Source organism: Trachypithecus francoisi, unplaced genomic scaffold (assembly GCF_009764315.1).
Source record: "Trachypithecus francoisi isolate TF-2019V2 unplaced genomic scaffold, Tfra_2.0 Lachesis_group20, whole genome shotgun sequence".
Taxonomy (NCBI): domain Eukaryota; kingdom Metazoa; phylum Chordata; class Mammalia; order Primates; family Cercopithecidae; genus Trachypithecus; species Trachypithecus francoisi.
This window is the reverse complement of record NW_022681466.1, coordinates 32846859-32868955: the sequence shown is the minus strand read 5'-3', so window position 1 is coordinate 32868955 and position 22097 is coordinate 32846859. Positions and strand designations below refer to the sequence as shown.

The window sequence follows — 22097 nt, the reverse complement described above, 5'->3', positions numbered from 1 at the left end:
GCCTGGGTGACAAAGCGAGACTCCATCTCAAACAAACAAACAAAAAGCAAATTCAGTGATATTTTTCTGGAATGAAAATACCTTGAAATTAAAAGTACCTATGTATTGTCTCATCCCTTCTCAAAATGAACTATTCAATTATAAACTATGGATTTCAGTTAATACTTCAGTTATCATTGACTTATCATTAATTAACAGAAACTTTGCCTGCATAAATTTAAATTGATGGATAAAAGAACATAAATATGTTCAGCAAATAACTGTTGAATGAAAGAATCAACAGGTTGCAAGTTTTTAAAAGCTCTCTTCTTTTCTGCCACTCACTTAATGAAACAATGCTAGAAACAGTAGATTTGTTGAAATAGTATCTTTTTTGGTCACTTTCTCATTTAAAAACATATCAGGCTCTGGCCAGGCACAGTGACTCATGCCTGTAATCCCGCCGCTTTGGGAGGCCGAGATGGAAGGATCGCTTGACTTCAGGAATTCAAAAGCAGCCTGGGCAACATGGCAAGACCCTATCGCTACAAAAAATACAAACATCAGTCTGAAGTGGTGGTGCATACATGTAGTCTCAGCTACGTAGGAGACTGAGGTGGGAGGATGGCTTGGGTCCAGGAGGTTGAGGCTGCAGTGAGCTGCGATTGCACCACTGCACTCCAGCCTGAGTGACAGAGCAAGACCCTGTCTCAAAGGAAAAAACTGGCCGGGTGCGGGGGCTCATGCCTGTAATCCCACTACTTTGGGAGGCCAAGGCCAAAGGATCACTTGAGGCCAGGAGTTCGAGACCAGCATGGCCAACATGATGAAATCCCGTCTCTACTAAAAACACAAAAATTAGCTGGGCATGGTGGCTTATGCCTGTAATCCCAGCTACCAAAAATACAAAAATTAGCTGGGCATGGTGGCACATGTCTGTAATTCCACCTACTCGGAAGGCCAAGGCACAAGAATGGCTTGAGCCAGGGAAGCAGAGGTTGCACTGAGCTGAGATCACGCCATTGCCCTCCAGGCTGGGTGACAGAAGGCAACTCTGTCTAAAAAAAAAAAAAAAAAAAAAATATATATATATACACACACACACACACACACACACACACATCTATATATATACTTGAAGGATGGTCTGAAGATAGGCAATCTATCCCTCCCTTGACAATTTTTCAGAAGTTCTTTTCCCTTTTGGGATCTATGGACTCCTTTAAGAAGCTGATTAAAATTTCAAATCCTCTTCCCAGAAAAAAGTACGCACATGCATATAATTTTGTACATGCATATATGCATATAATTTTGGAAAAATTACAGAAAGCTCAAGGATTGGCCGGGCGCGGTGGCTCAAGCCTGTAATCCCAGCACTTTGGCAGGCCGAGACGGGCGGATCACGAGGTCAGCAGATCGAGACCATCCTGGCTAACACAGTGAAACCCCGTCTCTACTAAAAAAAATACAAAAAACTACCCGGGTGAGGTGGCGGGCACCTGTAGTCCCAGCTACTCAGGAGGCTGAGGCAGAAGAATGGCGTAAACCCGGGAGGCGGAGCTTGCAGTTAGCTGAGATCCGGCCACTGCACTCCAGCCTGAGCCACAGAGCGAGACTCCGTCTCAAAAAAAAAAAAAAAAAGAAAGCTCAAGGATTACCAAAGGTCATCTGTGGATATGCTGAGGATCTTCAGACACAAGACCAAGCATCCCTGCTCATTTCAAATTGAATATGTATTTTGGGGTCACCGAGAGACATTTGTAAAATACATTTCATCAGCTTTTAGAATTCAGAAAATATGTCCTTCTCCTGAATGACCTATTTATTTTTATCCCAAAGGCACTTTGGATTTTGAATACGCAATACTGGTGTACCCTTCTTTACCGCGACTTCTGCGAAGACTAACGTAAAATTTGCAGTCTATCTCAACAAATTCAACAGACTTTCACCGCAGGCATTTTGTATAGTAATTTATGCTTATTTCATTTAATCCACCCCTTATTTTCCCATTGCTCTAGTTTTCGTGTGTGTGTGTGTGAGATGGAGTCTTGTTCTGTCGCCCAGGCTGGAGTGCAGCGGCGTGATCTCCGCTCACTACAGTCTCCATCTCCTAAGGGTTCAAGAGATTGTCCTGTCTCACCCTTCCGAGTAGCTGGGATTACAGGCACGCGCCACCATGCCCGGCTGTTTTGTATTTTTAGAAGAGACGGGTTTCGACATATTGGTCTCAAAACTCCCGACCTCAGGTGATCCGCCCGCCTCGGCCTCCCAAAGTGCTGGGATTACAGGAGTGAGCCACCACGCCCAGCCTCATCTACTTTTAATAATGTTTTATGGTATCTCTGTAAGTTGCCTCATATCCTTGCGGAGAGGGACTGTTGTAAATAACATGAAGAAAATTATCCCTGAAATTCAGGGTGTAGATCTATTATCGCAAATTTATGACTGCAGGGTTTTATTTTGTTGTTGTTTCCCCCTCCTTTTTTTTTTTTTTTTTTTTTTTTTTTAGGAGGAGTCTTACTCTGTAGCCCAGGCTGCAGTGCAATGGCGTGATCTCGACTCACTGCAACCTCCGCCTCCAAGGTTCTAGCGATTCTCCTGCCTCAGCCTCCCGAGTAGGCTGGATTACAGGCGCCCGCCACCAAGCCTGGCTAATTTTTTGTTTTTTCAATAGAGACGGGATTTCACCATGTTGGCCAGGCTGGTCTCGAACTCCTGACCTCAAGTGATCCGCCCGCCTCTATCTCCCAAAGTGCTGGCGTGAGTCACCGCGCCCAGCCTGATTTTAATTTGAATTCATTAGCGACGTTTAAAAATCCCAGGATTTCACATAAAAATCCAGATTGCAGACGTCGAAAAAAAATGTAAAATGTTATCTCCCAATGCCGCAGAAAAATAGGATCACAGTCCTGAATAGCAACCGCGGTCTCTAGTGGTTACGGCTCTCATCCATTTCGCTCCATTTTATCACCTGGGAGGACCGGTATTTTCAATTTCAGTAACTTTTAGAGGAAATTTTTGAAAAAAGGACTGCACACACGCACCTTTTCTTCGTTCTTTAAAAGAAAACAACGGAAACAATTCATTCTGCAGGCAATCTGCGCTAGTCCCACGGATAGGCGATTAACAGGAGATAAAGAGGTGTGGCTCCCAGAGGCGCTACTGTTACCCCTTCTGGTTGGCGGGTACCACGTTGAAAGGTCGGGGTACGGGCCCACTGCGACTAGCACAAGGAGTGCTGAACTGAGCTATGCAAAGTTCTGACGAGAAGGTGGAACGGTTCTTAATGAAAAGGATTAAGGAATCTAAATCGGTTTCGCTAAATTAGACACATCTGCCTAAGCAGCCACAGCCTGTTCGCAGCACGGGCGGGAAGACAAACCAACGCCGTTCAGTCACCAGCAACTCAGCTCTGGACTAGACGCACTCTACGAAGATACCCGGGTTTCCGGAGCAACCGCCCGAGCCCTCCCCCTTTAGCCCCGCCTCCGAGTCGCTTTCCCGCCAAAGGCCGTTATCGCCGCAGAGCATGGTGGGACAAGGCTTTAAGGCTAGGTTTCACCAAGTCCTTTGAAGGCGCCGAGTTGCTTTCAAAGATCCTCATTCCTGCGGAAATTGACTATCCTTCAAGACCCGACCTGGATGACTACTCCTTTAACGAGAGTTCTTTATTTAACTTTTACCAAGCGGCTGCTCACTCTATTCGCAAACCACCACAAGCGGGGAACGCGGGGGACTTTTTTTCCCCCTTCGTGCGGAGGGTGACGTCGCGCGTGCGTGCGCGTGCGTTGCGCGTATCCCTCGCACCAGCCGTTCCGCTCCCGCGCGTGCGTGTTGGGATCGAATCGCTGTTTCCTTCCGCTTCTCTTCCTCTGTCTCCCCCCCATATCCGTGCGCCGAGCTGATAAAGGCGCCATTTTGGAGGGGCCGTGGGAGACGTGGTGCCGCTGCGGGCTCGCTCTGCGGTGCGCTAGGCTTGGTGGGAAGGCCTGTTCTCGAGTCCGCGCTTTTCGTCACCGCCATGTCGGGAGGTGGTGTGATTCGTGGCCCCGCCGGGAACAACGATTGCCGCATCTACGTGGGTAACTTACCTCCAGACATCCGAACCAAGGACATTGAGGACGTGTTCTACAAATACGGCGCTATCCGCGACATCGACCTCAAGAATCGCCGCGGGGGACCGCCCTTCGCCTTCGTTGAGTTCGAGGACCCGCGGTGAGGCGGCATGGGGCTTGCAGCCTTGAGGAAATAGGTCCGAGTAGTCGGGGAAGGCTCCAAGGCCTTAACATAGAGAACGGGGAAGCGGGGGCTCTTAGAGAGGTTGGGGCGAGACTGTATCGCCCATGCAGGAGTCGAGTAAGGAGCTGAGTTGGTGTGGCTTCTCTGGCGCCTCGCCTTGGACGTCCCCGGAGCCCATTCGCAGGCTGGAGCGGGAAACTGAGGCGCTGAGGGCTGGTGTAGTGGTTGGGAGCCTGGCGTGTTTCTGGGTGGGGGAGGGGCCATTCCTATTATGCGGCGCATGTGGGCTCTTCCACGTTGGGTGCGCATGTGCGGGGGGGTTCCCGACTGAGCGAGCTTCTCCTTCTGGTCTTTCTCATGCCTTTTACTTTCTGCGATCCCGCAGAGACGCGGAAGACGCGGTGTATGGTCGCGACGGCTATGATTACGATGGGTACCGTCTGCGGGTGGAGTTTCCTCGAAGCGGCCGTGGAACAGGCCGAGGCGGCGGCGGGGGTGGAGGTGGCGGAGCTCCCCGAGGTCGCTATGGCCCCCCATCCAGGCGGTCTGAAAACAGAGTGGTTGTCTCTGGTGAGTGTACTGGTTGTGTGGATTGATGTGAAGGGACGGAAGCTACCTAAAATTTTTGTCTTGCATGACCGGTTTAACAATTGCAAATTTTTCATGCTAGGTCTTAAATTGCTTTAGTTTTTGGGTGAATTTAATAAACGAGGATTGCTGCTGTGGTGATTTACCAAATTAGGTTGCGGTACTAGATACGAAGATCCGTTACAAATAATTTTGGACTCTGGATTCCAGAATCTTACCAGCTCTTTACCTGGTATCACTTAAGTACACCTATTAAGTATTTTTAAGTACTCTTTGTCCTAATGTACCTTACCAACTTAACGTGAAATTTAAGATAATTGATACTAAGAAAAAAATCACTTTTTCAGGACTGCCTCCAAGTGGAAGTTGGCAGGATTTAAAGGATCACATGCGTGAAGCAGGTGATGTATGTTATGCAGATGTTTACCGAGATGGCACTGGTGTCGTGGAGTTTGTACGGAAAGAAGATATGACCTATGCAGTTCGAAAACTGGATAACACTAAGTTTAGATCTCATGAGGTAGGTTATACACTTATTCTTTTCTTTGACCAGAATTGGATACAGTGGTCTTAACAGTGGAATATGAAGGTAAGGATTCAGGCAAGGGTGTCCAAGTAAATTGCCAGATTTCTGGTTTTAGTTACATTGTATGCATTCAGCATGCCTGAAGATAGATGAAAGCTTAGATCTTTCAATGGAAAGTTCTGTCTATCCAATAGGGAGAAACTGCCTACATCCGGGTTAAAGTTGATGGGCCCAGAAGTCCAAGTTATGGAAGATCTCGATCTCGAAGCCGTAGTCGTAGCAGAAGCCGTAGCAGAAGCAACAGCAGGAGTCGCAGTTACTCCCCAAGGAGAAGCAGAGGATCACCACGCTATTCTCCCCGTCATAGCAGATCTCGCTCTCGTACATAAGATGATTGGTGACACTTTTTGTAGAACCCATGTTGTATACAGTTTTCCTTTATTCAGTACAATCTTTTCATTTTTTAATTCAAACTGTTTTGTTCAGAATGGGCTAAAGTGTTGAATTGCATTCTTGTAATATCCCCTTGCTCCTAACATCTACATTCCCCTCGTGTCTTCGATAAATTGTATTTTAAGTGATGTCATAGACAGGATTGTTTAAATTTAGTTAACTCCATACTCTTCAGACTGTGATATTGTGTAAATGTCTATTCTGCCCTGGTTTGTGTGAACTGGGATGTTGGGGGTGTTTGTGGTTATCTTACCTGGGGAAGTTCTTATGTTTATCTTGCTTTTCATGTGTCTTTCTGTAGACATATCTGAAGAGATGGATTAAGAATGCTTTGGATTAAGGATTGTGGAGCACATTTCAATCATTTTAGGATTGTCAAAAGGAGGATTGAGGAGGATCAGATCAATAATGGAGGCAATGGTATGACTCCAAGTGCTATTGTCACAGATGAAATTGGCAGTATTGACCTTATACTAAAGGCAGGGGTTAAAAATGATTATATACGTTTTCCTTAAAACACTTGCAAACATTTTATTCAGTTATCTTTAGCTACAATTGCTTTGCTCTTTAAACCTTGGCAATTGTGGCAAAATTATATTGCCCATTTTGTAGCAACTTATTTTGCTCCCTTCCCCCCATTTTTGTTTTAATAGGGACTAATGTGGGAAGAACTGGCTAATTTGTCACAGTGCTTAGTTACAACTGTTAATGTGTGACCTGCTGTTGGTGTACATGTGGGTACAGGGTGTCTTTAAATCCAACAAGATAGAGTATAATATCAATACTGCTAAATCTGCATGTCCTCTGTGTGACTGATAGAGCGTTGCTATTTCATTTTTTTAAGACAAAATGAAAGCAAAATATAGAGTTCCAATGTATTGGTGTAGATAATCTAGTTGGGAATACTTTTAAGTCTCACCTTCCCCTTTAAACTAATATTCATAATTGATTCATATGTTTAAAAGATTTTAATTTACAAATTAAATTGCAAATGGGAGCATTAGATATAGTTTTAGACTTAGGTGGGTAGCAATGCCAGTAAACTTAAATTACGTAACTTCTTGCAACCACGAAACCTGTAATACGCTGTACAGTAACAAGTGTTGGCATTATCAGTTGAACTGTAAATACAAAATGCTTCTTCCAATTAGTCTCTATGATGATTAAGTTTCTAAAATTTATCTGAACACCATTCAGAAACTTGTTTTGGGGAATTTGATAGTTATTGATGTGCATCTGTTAAACTGATGACAGACATAACTCATCATTCCCCAGAAACCTTTTTTGATTACAGTATCTAACATTTTGCCTCCTCTTTTTTGGTTTTGCTGGTTATAAAGGTTTGGATTGGAGAGGGCTCACTGGATCCCAATCCTTGGAGCTGGATCATTGGATTCAAATCATAATGTGGATAGGATAGGGAGGATGAATTACCAGGATTCATGGAGCGGGATCAGATTACCAGGAACATAGGAGTGGATTCCTGCCCCAACCAAACCGCATTCGTGTGGATTTTTTTATTCAACTTAATTGGCTATTCCAAAGATTTTTTTTTTCCTATTTTTGACGATTGGAGCCCTTAAGATGCACGATGGAATTGTGTTTTGCGTTTTTTGGTAAAAGGAGCAAAGCGAGGACCTGGAGATAAACGCTGGAGCAATCTCCTTGGAAGGATTCAGCACGAGTAGATGGTAAACATTTAAAGGGGAAAGGGGGGGTTTGTTTAAAATAGTAAATCAGTAAGTCACTTCTAAATTTAAAGAAAACAAAATTGGAGTTGAAGAATAAGTAGGTTTCCAATTGGCTATTGCCGTTTTTCTTTGAAAAAATAAACATTTTTTAAAAAACTATGCATGGTTGTCCTTTTTCCTCTTCATGTAAGATTCTAACTGGGTCTATCACTTAATCTTTAAATTGTTAAGTAAGATAAGATTTTGACTCTTGTATTAATGTGTTAGCAAATTAAAAGTTCTTAAAAGGCACTATAATGGTATTAGCCATCTTTTATTGTTAATTGTAAAAGTCTTCAGGGGAAGGCAAAAGGGGAGAGTAAGGCATTTGTGTATGTAACTTGGTAAATGACGGTGGGGGGTTGGATCTAGCATCTGAAAGATAAGCTTCTCTACTTTGTTATAAAGTGGCTAAAAAACTAGATGCTGCTTATTTTCTGGTGGTCATAGACAACAGGCTTTTGTGCAGAGTTGGTTGATGGCTAGTAAATTAATGTTCACTTGGAGATAGCTTTTGATATTTTCAATGAAACTCATCTCAGAAAAAGGTAAGTATTAAATGTTAACATCAGCACAGAGGTATTAGAACTGTTTTTTGTTTTTGAGACAGAGTCTCGCTTTATTCCCCAGACTGGAGTGCAGTGGTGTAATCTGGGCTCACTGCAACCTCCACCTCCTGGATTCGAGTGATACTCGTGCCTCAGTCTCCCGAGTAGCTGGGATTACAAGTGTGTGCCACACTTGCCTGGCTAATTTTGTATTTTTAGTAGAGGTGCAGTTTCTCTGTGTTACCCAGGCTGGTCCCAAAACTCCTGGCCTCAAGTGATCTGCCTGCCTTGGCCTCCCAAAGTGTTAGGATTACAGGTGTGAGCCACCATGCTTGGCCTGTAGAACTTTTAACACAAGTCACATTTCTTTTTTGAAAGGGAAAGAGTGTACAAGATTAACTGCTTCTTTGGATGAATCGTTGCTAATAAAAAGCTGGGCATTTAGAATTTTGCCTTATAAGCTCTTCTCATCCATAAGATTATTTTGTACCTAAAAGTTTGGTGTTCTCTACCAAAGCAGTTGTTAAAAACTTGTAGTCTGCTACTTTTTGTATTTGTCTACTGACAGCCCCTTGATACTATTTAGGTTGGGGGAGGGGACCTAAAATAAGTAAGTAGACTTTGTTTCCCTCGGGTGCTAATCATAGTTGGAAGTTGAATTTAAGGTGATTATTCGGGTGACAATTAAAAACCTAGGGAAAACCAGAAATCTTGGTAGTGGAAGAAATGTGTAAGGTTACCCCAATCAGATTTTAATGAACCTTGTGGAATGTTGGAACGAGGGGATGTTGAATGCAGAATTTCACTAAGTAAAGTACTTAGTTTAAATTTATTAAGGATGTAGCTCTTTTTATGTAAGAATTTAATGTAATGGCCAAAAGGCAGATTTACTGTTTAACATTTGAATAATTTTACATGACATTCTTGAAGTTCTAAGTTCTGTTTTATGTGTAGAACATTTTAAAAATTCAGATTATTAAAGGGAAAATAAATGATTAATGATCATTTTGTAAGGTTAATGTGAGCTAGACTTAAGCAAACTTTGGTTCATTTGTGTTCATTGAATGTTTTGGAAACCACCAAAAAATGTAAATGGCCTTCACTCAAGTTTGAGTGTTTAAAGTTGAAAGATGTGCTCAAGTAAAAGTTACGGTAATTCTAACTTCACATTGAAATGAGACAGCATTCCTTGTTATACAGGCTGAATTTGAAGATTAGAGAGGACTTCATGTTTACTTATGAAAGGTAAAGGGGCATAGATTTTGTAGTTAAGATGACCAGACAGCTAAAAGCTGTGATGGGAAGTATGGACTGCTCCTATTTATAGTCTCAGAAAATGGACCTTTAGGTCTCTATCCATATTGGCAATTATTAAAGTTACACCCTTTTGAAACTACAAAAGCTGTCTTGGAATTTCCCCCTCTTCTCCCTATTTATGTCCCCTTAGAATGTTTTAGGGAGCCTATAATTATTTTCTAACCAAGGAAAAACTTAAGTCTCTTTAAGAAGCAATTACTTTTCATAACATCAGATTGAATAACCCACCTTGCTGTTCAGCCCACATCCTACTGGAAACAAAAGGTAAGAAACCCATTTTCTGGTTCCTGATTGTTTGGGTCTGAATTTTGTTTTTAAAACGAAGCTAAGTTTAATATTTTTAAAAATGATGTTTGGAATATGAATAGATTCCCCATAAAATGGTTTTTCCTGTTTTATGCTTTAGAAAATATTCAGTGCTCAAACGTCTGCGCATCATAGTGCTTGCATTTAATATGATTTATTGTAGAATCTCAACTTTTCTTGGTGTTGCCTTTGAAACATTGTCTTGGTCATTAGGGCTGGTGTTTTCACATTTCTGTGGTCAAGGTGAATTTCTTATGTGTGCCTTTTTGCTTACTTTGTATATGAATTTTGTAATTTAAATTGCAAGTAAGTTATATATATGTATTTACCATAAATAGTATTAAAAGATGAGAAACTGTTAGACTGAAGTTCTGTTGTAACATAACCACTCTTATTTCCATCACAGTATGAAGAGTGCAAACGCAGAAAACAGATTACAGTCTATTATCCATTTTTTGAAATCCAAAAACTATATGAAAACGAAAGATTTTCTGTTGTTGAGCTAATTAAATGTGAAACCTGACCAGAATTGCCGCCTTCATTTTGCACTTAGTGTGACTGAACTGTTTCCTGTTGAACTTCATTATTCATTGCACAGTTGCCACAGACTTTGCTGAGGGTTTTATGTAATACAGGGTATATATGTACCTTATAAAGTGCGTACAGCTCTGAATCCCAGATATATCTGTCCCCAAAGAGTTCATGTAAGGGAGTGTACTAGCATACACAGGCCTAATGCTTTTGTCTGTAACTGGGGTGTCTTGACTGAAAAACCTATTGTGAATCCTTTATTGATTGAATTTTAAGTTCCCCCATCTTTTTAGGCTGAAGCAGCCACAAGAAAAAAAGGTATGGCCCACATTCTTTACATTCTGTTGTATTAGTGGACTCAACAATTATATCCCATTGAAGCAAATACTCAGGCATCCTAGAGTGTACAATACAACATTCTTTTGAGTTATTGTTTATCAGTACTTACAGGAACATTGACCAATTAGATCCTATAGGAAAAGCTGGGATTGGCATGAAGTAAAGAGATTATAAGGAAACATCTGTTCATTGTGTCTATTGTGATTGTCTATTGAATAAATAGTAATGCTGCCAAGGTAACTTTTGCTTTAAACATGGACCCCAAGAGATTATAGTATACTTAAACCAGTACTTATTCCTGTTATTGAGACCTTTGGAGTGCTTCTTGGTAGCTTTGAAAGCTAATGCCTAACAATCCTGAGGGTGGTTGTGAGCTTGTAGTGATTAAAGGAAGGATTTTTTATTATTATAAAAATCACTCCGTGCTTCATTAATGCACAGAATAAAAACTGAATAAATGACTCTGTCATATATAAGTTAACTTAGGCAGATATAACATTTGTAGTTTACAACATTTTAATAGGTGCTAGGAGGGATTTCAGGGGGTGAAAAGTCATACATGACTTTTCATAAGAAGTTTAATATTTAGGTAAGCAAAACAGAACACTTAGTTCAGCTTGACACTCAAGCATCGGGTTAAAAAGCATCAAATTTCTGTCACCAGACAACTTCTAAGTGCCAACTATTGGTAGAACTGTGGACATGAAGATAGTGGAAACAGCTTTTCTAGGATACTATACTCATCTCCACCAAATGCACTTTGAACAAAAACAACTCTTGATTTTTTTTTTTTTTTTTTTAACAACATGCTGTACTGCTCTCCATTGGAGTAAGTGCTAGGGAAAATCACTTAGCCACTAGAGGGAGCTATAACACAAAATTAAGCAGGAAATAATCCCCATTGTAGATAGGTACAACCAAGTGGAGACCAGCTTAACTGCCTTGATCCTCTATCAGCTCTAAAGTTAGTTGGTTTGGGTAAGTTTTCTTGTAACTTTACCTTTGTCTACTTTTGTGCAAAATTCTTCCCCTTTTCAGCTTTTGCATCCATTTAGGTTTTCGGTAGAGTTTAACTTACAGTCACTCACTTTGTAACGGAAAAATCTAGGTTCTGGGACTAAGAAAATACTGAAGACATAAGTCTGCTTGTTTTTCTGCCTACCTTGTACATCAGGTATGGAGTAATAAGGCCTTGAATGTGAGAAGTGGCAACAGGAGTTAGGTGTGCTGGGGAAATAAAATCTAGGCATAACAGTTTGGTTATGAACTGGAAGAAATGAATATGCTTTCAGAGACCTGTAGTTTGCTTTTACAGTGTGACAGTTTCAGGCGTGATGATCTTATTTCTCAGTATTACCTAAGAGGTTCTTAAAATTTGCCTTAAAATCCTACTTATGTGTCAACTTAGCTGTTTGCTATTTTCTAGGCCTCACTTAAGTAGCAGGTTGTCTTGTGATCAGAAAGTGAGTACACACAGTAGTTAATGTCATATTAACAGCTGAAAATTACTGAGAATTAAACACTTTAGTATTTTAGTATTTAGTATTGACTAAACACGTTAGTCATTCCCATCATCCCTTTCTCCCCAGGTTTCTTTTATAAAAATGGGAAGGACACAAACTTGTCTCCTGTTTAAAGTATAAATTGTCATTGAGAATACTAAACCTTTTAGGCCCTCATAATGGGATTTAGTCATCCAGAAGACAGGTGTGGTACAACTGGCCTTAAAATACTAATTTTAGAAAGTCGGTCTGTTTCAAAGAATAAGGCACTAAAAGTAGACAAAGTGGACTTCTTGTGGGGGAAAAAGGAATCAAGTTTACACAGTAGGGATTTCCCTGCCTGATAAGTTAACACTAAGTAGCAAGGAAGGCTACAGAAAGTAGTTACTGTTAACTAGTAGTCTTGCTGCAAATTGGATTGACAGCTGAAAGGGCACTAACTAGATTGAAGCCTGTCTTTAATCCTGTAGATGTTAATTCTGGTGTGCCTTTGATAATTTTTAAATAACTTGAAAATGCACTCTGAAGCCACAAATGAGGCAAATGAAAATTCAGAATTCCCTTTGTAGAAAGAAAAGTGCTAAACCTGGAGATTGTAAAGTGCTAAGAAAAATAATGGTAGAATTATTCCCTCAGGTGCTGTGTATTAGAGGAGTCTTTATATGTCATTTTGGGATAAGCTTTCAACAATTATTAAGGCTTAATACATAGGACTATAGGATCAGTCAAACAAAAGGGAAGGTATAGCCTTTAGATAGGACTGGGAAGTCCTGGGTGTATCTCTTCTGCCTTTAACGGTGGCATGCCTAGAAATTTGAACTACAAAACAACCGCCAAGAGTGGCATTCACTTTTTTTTTTTTTTTTTTGGTCTGTTTTTGACACAGGGTCTCTGTCACCCAGGCTGGAGTGTAGTGGCGTAATCTCAGCTCACTGCAACCTCCGCCTCCCGGGTTCAAGCGATTCTCCTGCCTCAGCCTCCCAAGTAGTTGGGATTACAGGTGCCCACCACCACACCTGGCTAATTTTTGAAGTTTTAGTAGAGACAGGGTTTCACTATGTTGGCTTGGCTGGTGTCTGAACTCCAGACCTCAAGTGATCTGCCTGCCTCGGCCTCCCAAAGTGCTAGGATTACAGGCATGAGCCACTGCGCCTGGCTGACATACACAACTTAAGGCTAGAAATGTAAAATGTTGGTTCACAGTGCAATGAGCACATTCCAAAGAAAACTAAAATGGCTCCTTTGTACTCTAAAAACAGTAAATTTGTAGCAAGATGATAGTCAAGTTCTGTGTCTTCAGGGTGTCATTGCATCTATGATTTAGACTAACCTAGAGATTTTACTTGCCAAATAGAGTTCTTCAAGATGCTGTTTGGATTTGTCTTACCATCTCCAACTGCCGTATCAGCATTTTTGTCTGTACCCAAATTCATATTACTGAAGTGTTAGAGCTGATTTCAGTGACTCCAGTTTCTTCTTAAAACATGTCACTCCCATAATATGAGTTAACAATGGGTTATATTCTACCTTTCCAATTTATCCTGTTCTCAATTACATCTTCCCCTACCCTGGTTGATTTGGTAAATATATATTTTTGTTAACTCTACAGACCCAGGAACTTGAATATATTTATATTTCCCAATAAGCTAAATGCAATGCTGACAGTTTAATATTGATTGGCGAGATGGAAAGAACTTAATACTCCCTAAAAGCAAAGCACTGTAGAAGTCTGTTTCACAAGCTGTTCGTTAACTGAGTGGATTATTGGAGAAGGTATTTTAATACTAATAACTCCTCAGATGTGAAGCCAGAAATTTTGAATTAATTTAAATGCTAGCCTAAGTCCAAGTATAATGGATAAGTAATGTTGCTCCCAGAATTGGTCTTGCAAAGTAAGACCAATTGTAAGACCAAAGTAAGTGGTTTTGTTGTAAGCTATGCACACTTTCAGTACAGATCACCAAGAACTGATGACATTGTCCCCTAAAAGACTAAGTAGTTGCCTCCTAGGTATATCCTTTTTCAGTCATTCTCTTTTAAGCTTCTTACAGAAGAAGCTTTAAGTTGCCTCTGAATTTAGTGGTACTGCCTCAGTGAGAATTTCTGCATATTTCTCTTTGGGATGGAATCATTTTGGTTCTTTTTTGTTGTTGTTGGTAACTATACGTAAAGAGATTAATATATAATGATGTATTGTGAAGAGACTAGTATGTATGTATATTATTCCTTGGATTGGGAGTCTTTAAGCATTACTTCAGGACCCTGACCCTGGTCTTCAGGTTTATAGGATCAGCTAGCTTAAACAATGCTCTCAAAACCAAGAGACCCAGCATTCATACATTTTAACACCCCACACCCTAAATCCCATAAGCAGCCCCGTTCTTTCGCCGTTAAAAATCTCAGTCCTTCATGATCACACCTAATGACTGAAACATTCTTGAACTAATTGCATTGTTTCTGCTTTGCTTTTCTTCAACATGTTTTAAAAAGTGTGCTACACATGCATGCACATGTTGACTTTAAGCTGTTCTCTAGTTCAACATGTATGTTTTGTTTCCCTCAGCTACATAGTAAACCGGGGGCAAAGGCTGTGTTTTTTTTGTTTTTTGTTGTTTGTTTTTTTTCTAGATGGCGTCTCGCACTGTCACCTGGGCTGGAGTGCAATGGCGCAATCTTGGCTCACTGCAACTTCCACCTCCTGGGTTCAAGCGATTCTCCTGCCTCAGCCTCTCAAGTAGCTGGGATTACAGTTAACCCACTAATTTTTTGTATTTTTAGTAGAGACAGGGTTTAACTGTGTTGGCCAGGCTAGTCTCAAACTCCTGACCTCGTGATCTGCCCACCTTGGCCTCCCAACGTGCTGGGATTATAGGCATCAGCCACCGCGCCTGGCCCCCCAGAGGCTATGTTTTTAACTTTTTGACATTTCTTCTAAAATGTCCAGAATGCTAGTACCTACCTATACCTTAATAAATGTTTGTGAATATATTATTGAAATCTTAGGCTGGTGTGCCACATAGCTTAAATCTGAGACAATTCAGTCAGATCACGCATATTCCTAGAATAGTAACCTCAAATTTGGGTTTATGCCCTTGCTACCTTTTATATATTTTTTGTAGAGACAGGGTCTTGCTCTTGTTTCTCAGACTGTTTTTGAACTCCTGGGCTCAAGCAGTCCTCCCACCTTGACTTCCTAAAAGTGCTGGGATTACAGGTATGAGCCATTGTACCCAGTCCTGATACTGTGGCCCATATTAATGCTCATGTAGTATTTAGTCTCATTTTGCAATTTGAGGAAATAGGCTCAGAGATGTTAAAGTGGCAGGCCCAGAACTTGAATCCAGGTTTTGTGATGAGAAATTCTTGTTTGTTTTACTACCAGGTTGTTTTTTAAAGCCAGCCTGCTTTTTCCAGTTGGGAGGCCTTCGGGAGAAAAGTCTGACCCAAGTGGAAAACACCCGTAATATCTACCAGATGCCAGCAGGGTGTCCCATGGTGCTGTCTTTGATCCACGTTCTTACCCCATGTACTGAGGGTTGTTCTAGAGTAGGACTACATCTAGTCACAGTGGCCATGGTCCAGAGCCTGGCGGCAAGAAAGTGGGATGCCTAGCTCCTTGACTTTCCAGTGTGCAGTGCATAGCCAGCTCTCTCAGAGAAGCCCTTGCCCTCTTTTGACCTCTACCCTTGAGGCTGGCCCACAGGAGTACAGCTGGTCACACAGTGGCCACGGCCTGGTAGCCATTCAATAACTATGCAGCAGCCCCACAAAAAAAATAATAGAAAAGAACCTGTGAAAGGGTAAATGTTTAAAACATCTGCATTTGTGTTGATAGCTGAGTATACACTTAAATTTGTATTAGTAACAGATCCACAAAAATGACCCACTCTAGGAAGATGAGTTTTAAAAGCCAGTGTGTGGTAACTTCCAGTTTCCAATAAAAATGTTTGCATTACACTTAGCATACGCATACAACCTCTTAGGTATCCGTTTTTGTATTCAGCAACCCTAGTTGGTAATCTACAGTGTCAAAACTATCACTTATGTGAAAACAAATTAGCACATAGCCCTTCAAAAATTTCCTTTCCCAGTGCTCCTAAACACTTTGTACAAATGTCTGTAACTGTTTTATAATTATTTCTTTGCAAGTCTTGGTTTCTTCACTAGAGAATATTCTTATCCCCAGTGACAGTACAGCTCCTGGCATTTAGTAGGTGCTCAGTAATTATTTTACTGAAATACTAATGCTTCCGTAATAGTTCTGGGATAATTCTACACACGAGCCATTTTTCTAAGGAGAGTTCACATTAGAGAGGTCTTTGTTTTGTATTCAAGATGATTAATTATGAACTGGGAAGTTAGTCCCTGGGGTGTCCTGGCTGGCCTTTGGAAATCTTCACTCCATCTTTCTGGGTTGGAATTCTTACCACAGCCTTAATGTGGGGCTGTATCTGAGCTGTCTCTGAGTGCTGTCCATTTGATATATCGAGGACTGGGTGTTTACCAGGGCTCTTCAAGCCATTGGGAGAAACAGCTAAAGAGTGACCTACTGATTTGAGATGTGGATTTGTGCCCCATCTCTTTCTCCTCCCTGTTTCCCACAGGAGTTTTATCTCAAACTCCTAAGTCATTTTTAAGGAGATCACTGGAACAAACTCCAAACCTACCCTCTAATAGTCAAGTTTACCTGAATTTTCTTAGTTCTCTCGGGAGAAGACTAATCACACATTGTAGTACCAACTTGGACTCTTCATGTGCTTTTCTTAACTGATTAGAGTAACGCCTCAGCTAAAGTGTATAGAACATACATGGGGCTTCCTCAGGCTTCAGAATCAGCTTCACTAGATGTGCTATGTAGGAGGCCACGGAAAAATTACTATAGGAGTAAAAGTTACCAGTTCTGATGCAAACAATCCTCTTGTCCCCAAGAAGTATCACTAAGGGATTTTTTTTTTGTCCCATATTATAAATTGGCCTGAAAATATCCTTTCATATGTGAGGAATGAGTATATGGTGACTTTCTCCTTTAAAGTATGAACTGCTAAAGGACAGAGATAATATGTATTCTGTATTCCAACACCCACTGTGTGTTTCTGGTCTTTGTACCAGGTGCTCAGGAAGTATTTTCACTGGCTTGGGTTGACTACTTGCCATCTGCTCTCTGAGCATTCATTTCTGAATGAAAAGGGAGAAAGTGAAAGGAGTGGTGGGAAGAAAGAGGAAGCTGGAGAAATAAGAGGAAACAGCTGGAGGAGGGAGGTGAAGCTGAGGAGGTGGAATTTATGTAAGGTCAGTAAAACAAAAAGCTAGCAGAGGGCAGGGTCAGGCCCTGGGGGTAGAGGGCTAATTAACTTCCGTCAGCTAGTTGAATAGAGCCTTGAGTGCTTTGTTAGAGATCCAAGGTACTTCAAAGGAAAAAAATCTAGATTCTTCCCTGTGTACCTTAATAATTGTTCATCAGGTCAAAATCTGTCCTGTCCTCTAGGAATTCTGGTCTTCCCTCAGGCCTAGCAGAGAGCTTTCTGCCACTACTCAGGCAACCAAGGGTGAAGTGCTTCAAGTAGTATTTGTGGACAGCAGCAGGTAAGCTTGGTGTGTTATTCACAGCTTAAAGAGTAAATGCTGAGTACAGCTGTTGTCCATGTGTAGAGCTTTTAACAACCAGCTCAGCAGGCCCCTTCACCTGCTTTTATGCTGGGACCAGATGACTGAATGTAGAACTTCGGGCACTTTTTTTTTTTTTTTTTTGAGATGGAGTCTCGCATTGTCACCTAGGCTGCTAGAGTGCAGCGGCACGATCTTGGCTCACTGTAAGCTCTGCCTCCTGGGTTCACGCCATTCTCCTGCCTCAGCCTCCCGAGTAGCTGGGACTACAGACGCCCACCACCATGCCTGGCTGATTTTTGTATTTTTAGTAGAGACAGGATTTCACCGTGTTAGCCAGGATGGTCTCGATCTCCTGACCTAGTGATCCGCCCACCTCGGACTCCCAAAGTGCTGGGATTACAGGTGTGAGCCACCATATCTGGCCCTTTAGGCACTTTCTACTTCTCAAAGTCAAGAAACATCTTTTAAAAAGTTAATTCCCTTTTCTGGAGCCTAAGCCATATCTTATCTAAGCCTTGTGTTGCCATCTGTTGGCATTGTTTTCTAGAATGGAGCAGCTTTCTCAAAGTTTGGTCTTGCTAGACATGAGGTCATGTCAGTGTCTTAGGTCACTGATGCTCACCTTCCTTACCCAGGGAGCATACTGCATAGGTTTCTGAACACCTGTTTTCATTATTCACTGTTCTTCTCACTACCAAGAATGCAGGGACCCTCAGTTGAAGATCAAATTGACTCTGAAGAAAAACTGGAGAGAGATGTTTCTCTTGGAGTTTGGATAGAGTATTGATAACATGTTTTTGCCCTGCCTTGCTCTCCACAAGAACATTGGGCCAGGCATTAACAATTAGTAATTTTTTTTTGCATATGAACAGTATTTTTTTTCTGGTGATGTAGATGGGTGCACATGACACTAAACAATGCTGTTTAGTGTCATATCCCTCTTAACTGGTGGGATGTATTTGGGGTGGAGGCTATAGCCAATGAGAAGAGGTTCACCTCTGTACCGGATAAACTTTGTATAGGAATTTAGTTTATTTTTTGACTATTAGCACAATGCTATAATTGAGCTAATCTTTGTAGTTTGGTGCAGGACCACCAAGTTTGTGTGACCTATTACCTACTTTTTCCATGCTCAGCCATTACCCTGTCCTGGGGCATCTGAGGGCAGTAAGGAACAGGTGTCCAAAGGAGGAATGTTGGTGCCTATGGTATGTTTTTCAGTTGCATTGAATTTCTTACTTGGTGTAATTTTGACTTGTCTTAGTTTCTTTCCTTGTGGTCTCTGCTATTTTACTTGCTATTTGTTGGATATTCTCCCCTGTCATTAAAGAGTTGTAAAATGGAAGTTAGTATTTCTATGCAAATGCTTAGGTTTAGTGTTGATTTTTGCAGGTGTCCTTCAACAAGTGTGAAGGTGATAAATGTGTTCCCATGGCTTTAGACTCATTTTTGAAGGACTGGATTGTGTGAACATTCTTAGAAACAATAGAATGTTTTAATTAAAAGCCCTCGACTACCAGTTGAACTCAGTGTCTACTAGGAAAATGGGTAGATTTGTTACATTGTCCCTTTGCTCTCTATGACTTTGTTCCAGTTGTCAAGGAATTTAAATGGGTATTCAGGGAAAAAGAATTCTTGTTTCCCTTTCCTCACCTTGCCAGTTAAAACAAATAACTCCTGGTGACACTTCAGGTGGTAGAATTGAAACACAAACCTGACTTCTGACCACATGGGTCAAAGGCAAATGGCTTCAAAGCCCTTAGTGTGGTTATCCAGTTTGGGCAATGAGGAGATAACTTCTGCTTTCCTCCCTGAGGAGTTTGGAGTATTTAAGCGGGGAAGCGGGGGAGGTGTCACTTTGAAAATATGTTGCTTTTTCTCCTGATTGTATTGAGGCTGATATGGAAGGGTTATTTCTTTCTGGCCAGTACTTTTTGGTATTTGTAAATACTGCAATTTTGATTTTTACTATTTGTTAATTGTCAGTTCTGGCTTTTTTTGCATAAAGAGTTGGTCCATTAACTTGTCAATTTGAAGCTTCTAACTAGATATTCCCTACAGAAAGTTTTGGATTTGTTTTTAGTTTGTGGAACAGTCTTAGCTGGGGACAGGTAATTAACAACAGCAGAGATTACTTCCTTTTCCTAGGATTCTAAGTCTGTAATCCACATCCTCAATATATTCACAGGACTTTAAAATTCTCTCCAAATGAGGAAGGAAATATCCTGTTGCTTTCTAATGTTTACTAAAAGTTGTGTTTAGAACAACAGATTTTAATAGGCATCTTTCTTTGTTATGTGTCATAAGCCCTTTGCCCGTTTACCTTAGGGTTCTTTGAAGGAGAAATGGATGGGAGAAAACCTGTCATTTGGAAAAAGTAAAAGGAATAATTAACTGACTCAGAGCTTATGTGCAGAGTTCCTAGCCTCAAAGTTAATCTGGAACTGCTCGATAGCACCAATAAAAATATTTATTTCACATCTGTTAGTTCTGGAAAATGTTCTAAGCATCTTACAAATATTTCTCATTAAATTCACAGGTGACCATTGTGAGGCAGATATTTTGTTCTCATTTTCCAGATGAGGAAGCTGAGACCCTGAAAGGTTAGGTGACAGGTTATACAACTTGGAGTGTGGGAGGAGGAGAGAGGAACCTGAATAGGGCAAGTTGGGGATCTGACTTTTATTTGGGTGGGTGTAGGCACATTGTATTTTTGGTTTAGATGCTTTATTCATCATGGCTGAAGGTAATACCATTTACTCACCGAAAATTGTTTACAATAATCAAGATGAATTTACTGTCTTTGGACATCTGTCTTTTGATTGGACCTCAGTATAGTCTGTGGAAGTTCACTTAAGGAGAGGTCTCCTTTTTGTTTGGTTAGAGAAATTGTCTGTCCTAAAGGTAGAAATAGCCCCTTCTAGGTAGGGATGGAGCATTTGATCATACTGATTTCATTATATTCCTCTAACAGTTGGAACCAATTGTTTTTGAGTACTTGTTTCAAACTTCTGAATATTTTCCTTCTGGAAAGTAGCTCAGTGTTTAAAATTTATATGAACTTAAAAAGTTAATTTTAAAGATGTTTGAGGAGCAATCAACAATTCTGGTTTTGTCTTATGGATAGAAATAGAATTAGCCATTTTCCTCAAGAAAAGTGATTCTTCTGAATCTTATTTCTCCAGTAATGAGAACTGGACTGTTTTCATTTGACCTCTATTTCCTGTTAGTGGGAAACCCCTCCCCAGAGGTGCTGTGTGAAAGATTGCTGGGGAAAGGGTTTCTAGATCCCAGCATAACAAGTTCAAAAGAGCCCAGCGATATTGTCATTAGAATAATGGTCTTCATTAAGTACTGGTTTTCATAATCTTGAAGCTTCATTTTCACCAATTTGAAAGGCAGTGGCTAGGGAGGAGAGACTATGCAGGGAAGGAGGAAGACTCAGGAGTGCATCACAGAGACCTTGAGTTAAGGCAGGGAAGCAGATTTGCTGTCCACTAAATGAAAATAAAAAGAATTCCATTTTCCAAGGTCAGAGCAAGAACATAAAGGTTTTAGTTTATTTAGTTAATTCCTTAGGTTTGGACTACAGGAGACATGGGGGTCACCCATAGCAATTTAGCTGATAAATGTATCAGAAACTCTTTCATCATTTTCTGTCCCCTCCTGTCTTAGGCTGACCGGTTCCCTGATGTGTTACCTGCTTCTGCTACTGATCCAAACTGCAGAACTTCTCCCCCAAGGCCTCCAGGCAGTATCCAATGGGGAATCAGCTCTAAAAGGAACCAGACCAACGTTTTCCAGCCCCTTCATTCTGGTGACTGAGGGGAGGAAAGAATGGGAGGGGGTATTCTTGTCTAGTGGATGGAAAGGAAACACACTGTCAAATTATTATATATCCTTGGTTTTCTATTACAGTAGAATTCTCCAGCCATATTTTTACTGTCTGTGGGGGAAGTTGGAGATGGTGGCCTTGATTAGAAGTGTCTGGAGGGGGAAAAATGGAGGGGATAAGATTCAGTTGGTTTTGGAAAATGTTGAAGTCTTAATGCGTCCATCTGAAGAATGTTTTCTAAAAGAGAGTTTATAAAAATATCACTGATACAGCCTGCCCCCTCATTTCCCTGCCACAGGAGATGTCTTGGACTAGAGACACTTGTTTAATAATAGCTTGTCTCTGATATTCCCAGTAGCTACCCTCTGTGTGAGGAAAGGATAGAAATGTTCAGGACATCATCATACAGGCTCCTCATCTACAAAGTTCCAGTAGCAGTGACGCCTACACGGAAGACTTGGAACTGCAAACAGAGGCTGGGGTCACCTCAGTGACATCTCCTGACGCTGTCCAACCAGAAGTTCGATTTTTGTTCTGGGGGTGAAGGAGGAAACAGACTGTACTAAAGGACTAAAATAATTTCTTGTCTATACTATC

General features: G+C 41.1%; 1 protein-coding gene and 1 long non-coding RNA gene across 5 annotated transcripts; both read left to right on the top strand.

Annotated features, from left to right (window-relative positions):
• Positions 1-2653: 2653 nt before the first annotated feature.
• Positions 2654-10209, top strand: SRSF1 (serine and arginine rich splicing factor 1). 2 transcript variants are annotated; one of them, XR_004430693.1, is made up of 5 exons: positions 2654-4194; positions 4604-4788; positions 5154-5326; positions 5527-6205; positions 7126-10209. XR_004430693.1 is itself a non-coding variant. In XM_033183625.1 (4 exons), exons 1-4 carry the CDS (start codon positions 4001-4003, stop codon positions 5719-5721), a joined length of 747 nt encoding a protein of 248 aa, XP_033039516.1. In that variant the 5' UTR covers positions 2654-4000; the 3' UTR covers positions 5722-10209. The 2 variants fall into 2 exon arrangements, 1 of the variants encoding a protein (XP_033039516.1); XM_033183625.1 differs by having other exon boundaries at positions 5527-10209.
• A 2925-nt stretch (positions 10210-13134) lies between these two features.
• Positions 13135-22095, top strand: LOC117067288. 3 transcript variants are annotated; one of them, XR_004430692.1, is made up of 4 exons: positions 13135-17347; positions 17544-17641; positions 20205-21482; positions 21856-22095. It is a non-coding gene; the product is annotated as an uncharacterized LOC117067288 (long non-coding RNA). The 3 variants fall into 3 exon arrangements; XR_004430691.1 differs by lacking the exon at positions 13135-17347 and having other exon boundaries at positions 17354-17641; XR_004430690.1 differs by lacking the exons at positions 13135-17347; positions 17544-17641 and having other exon boundaries at positions 17648-21482.
• The last annotated feature ends 2 nt before the right edge of the window (positions 22096-22097 follow it).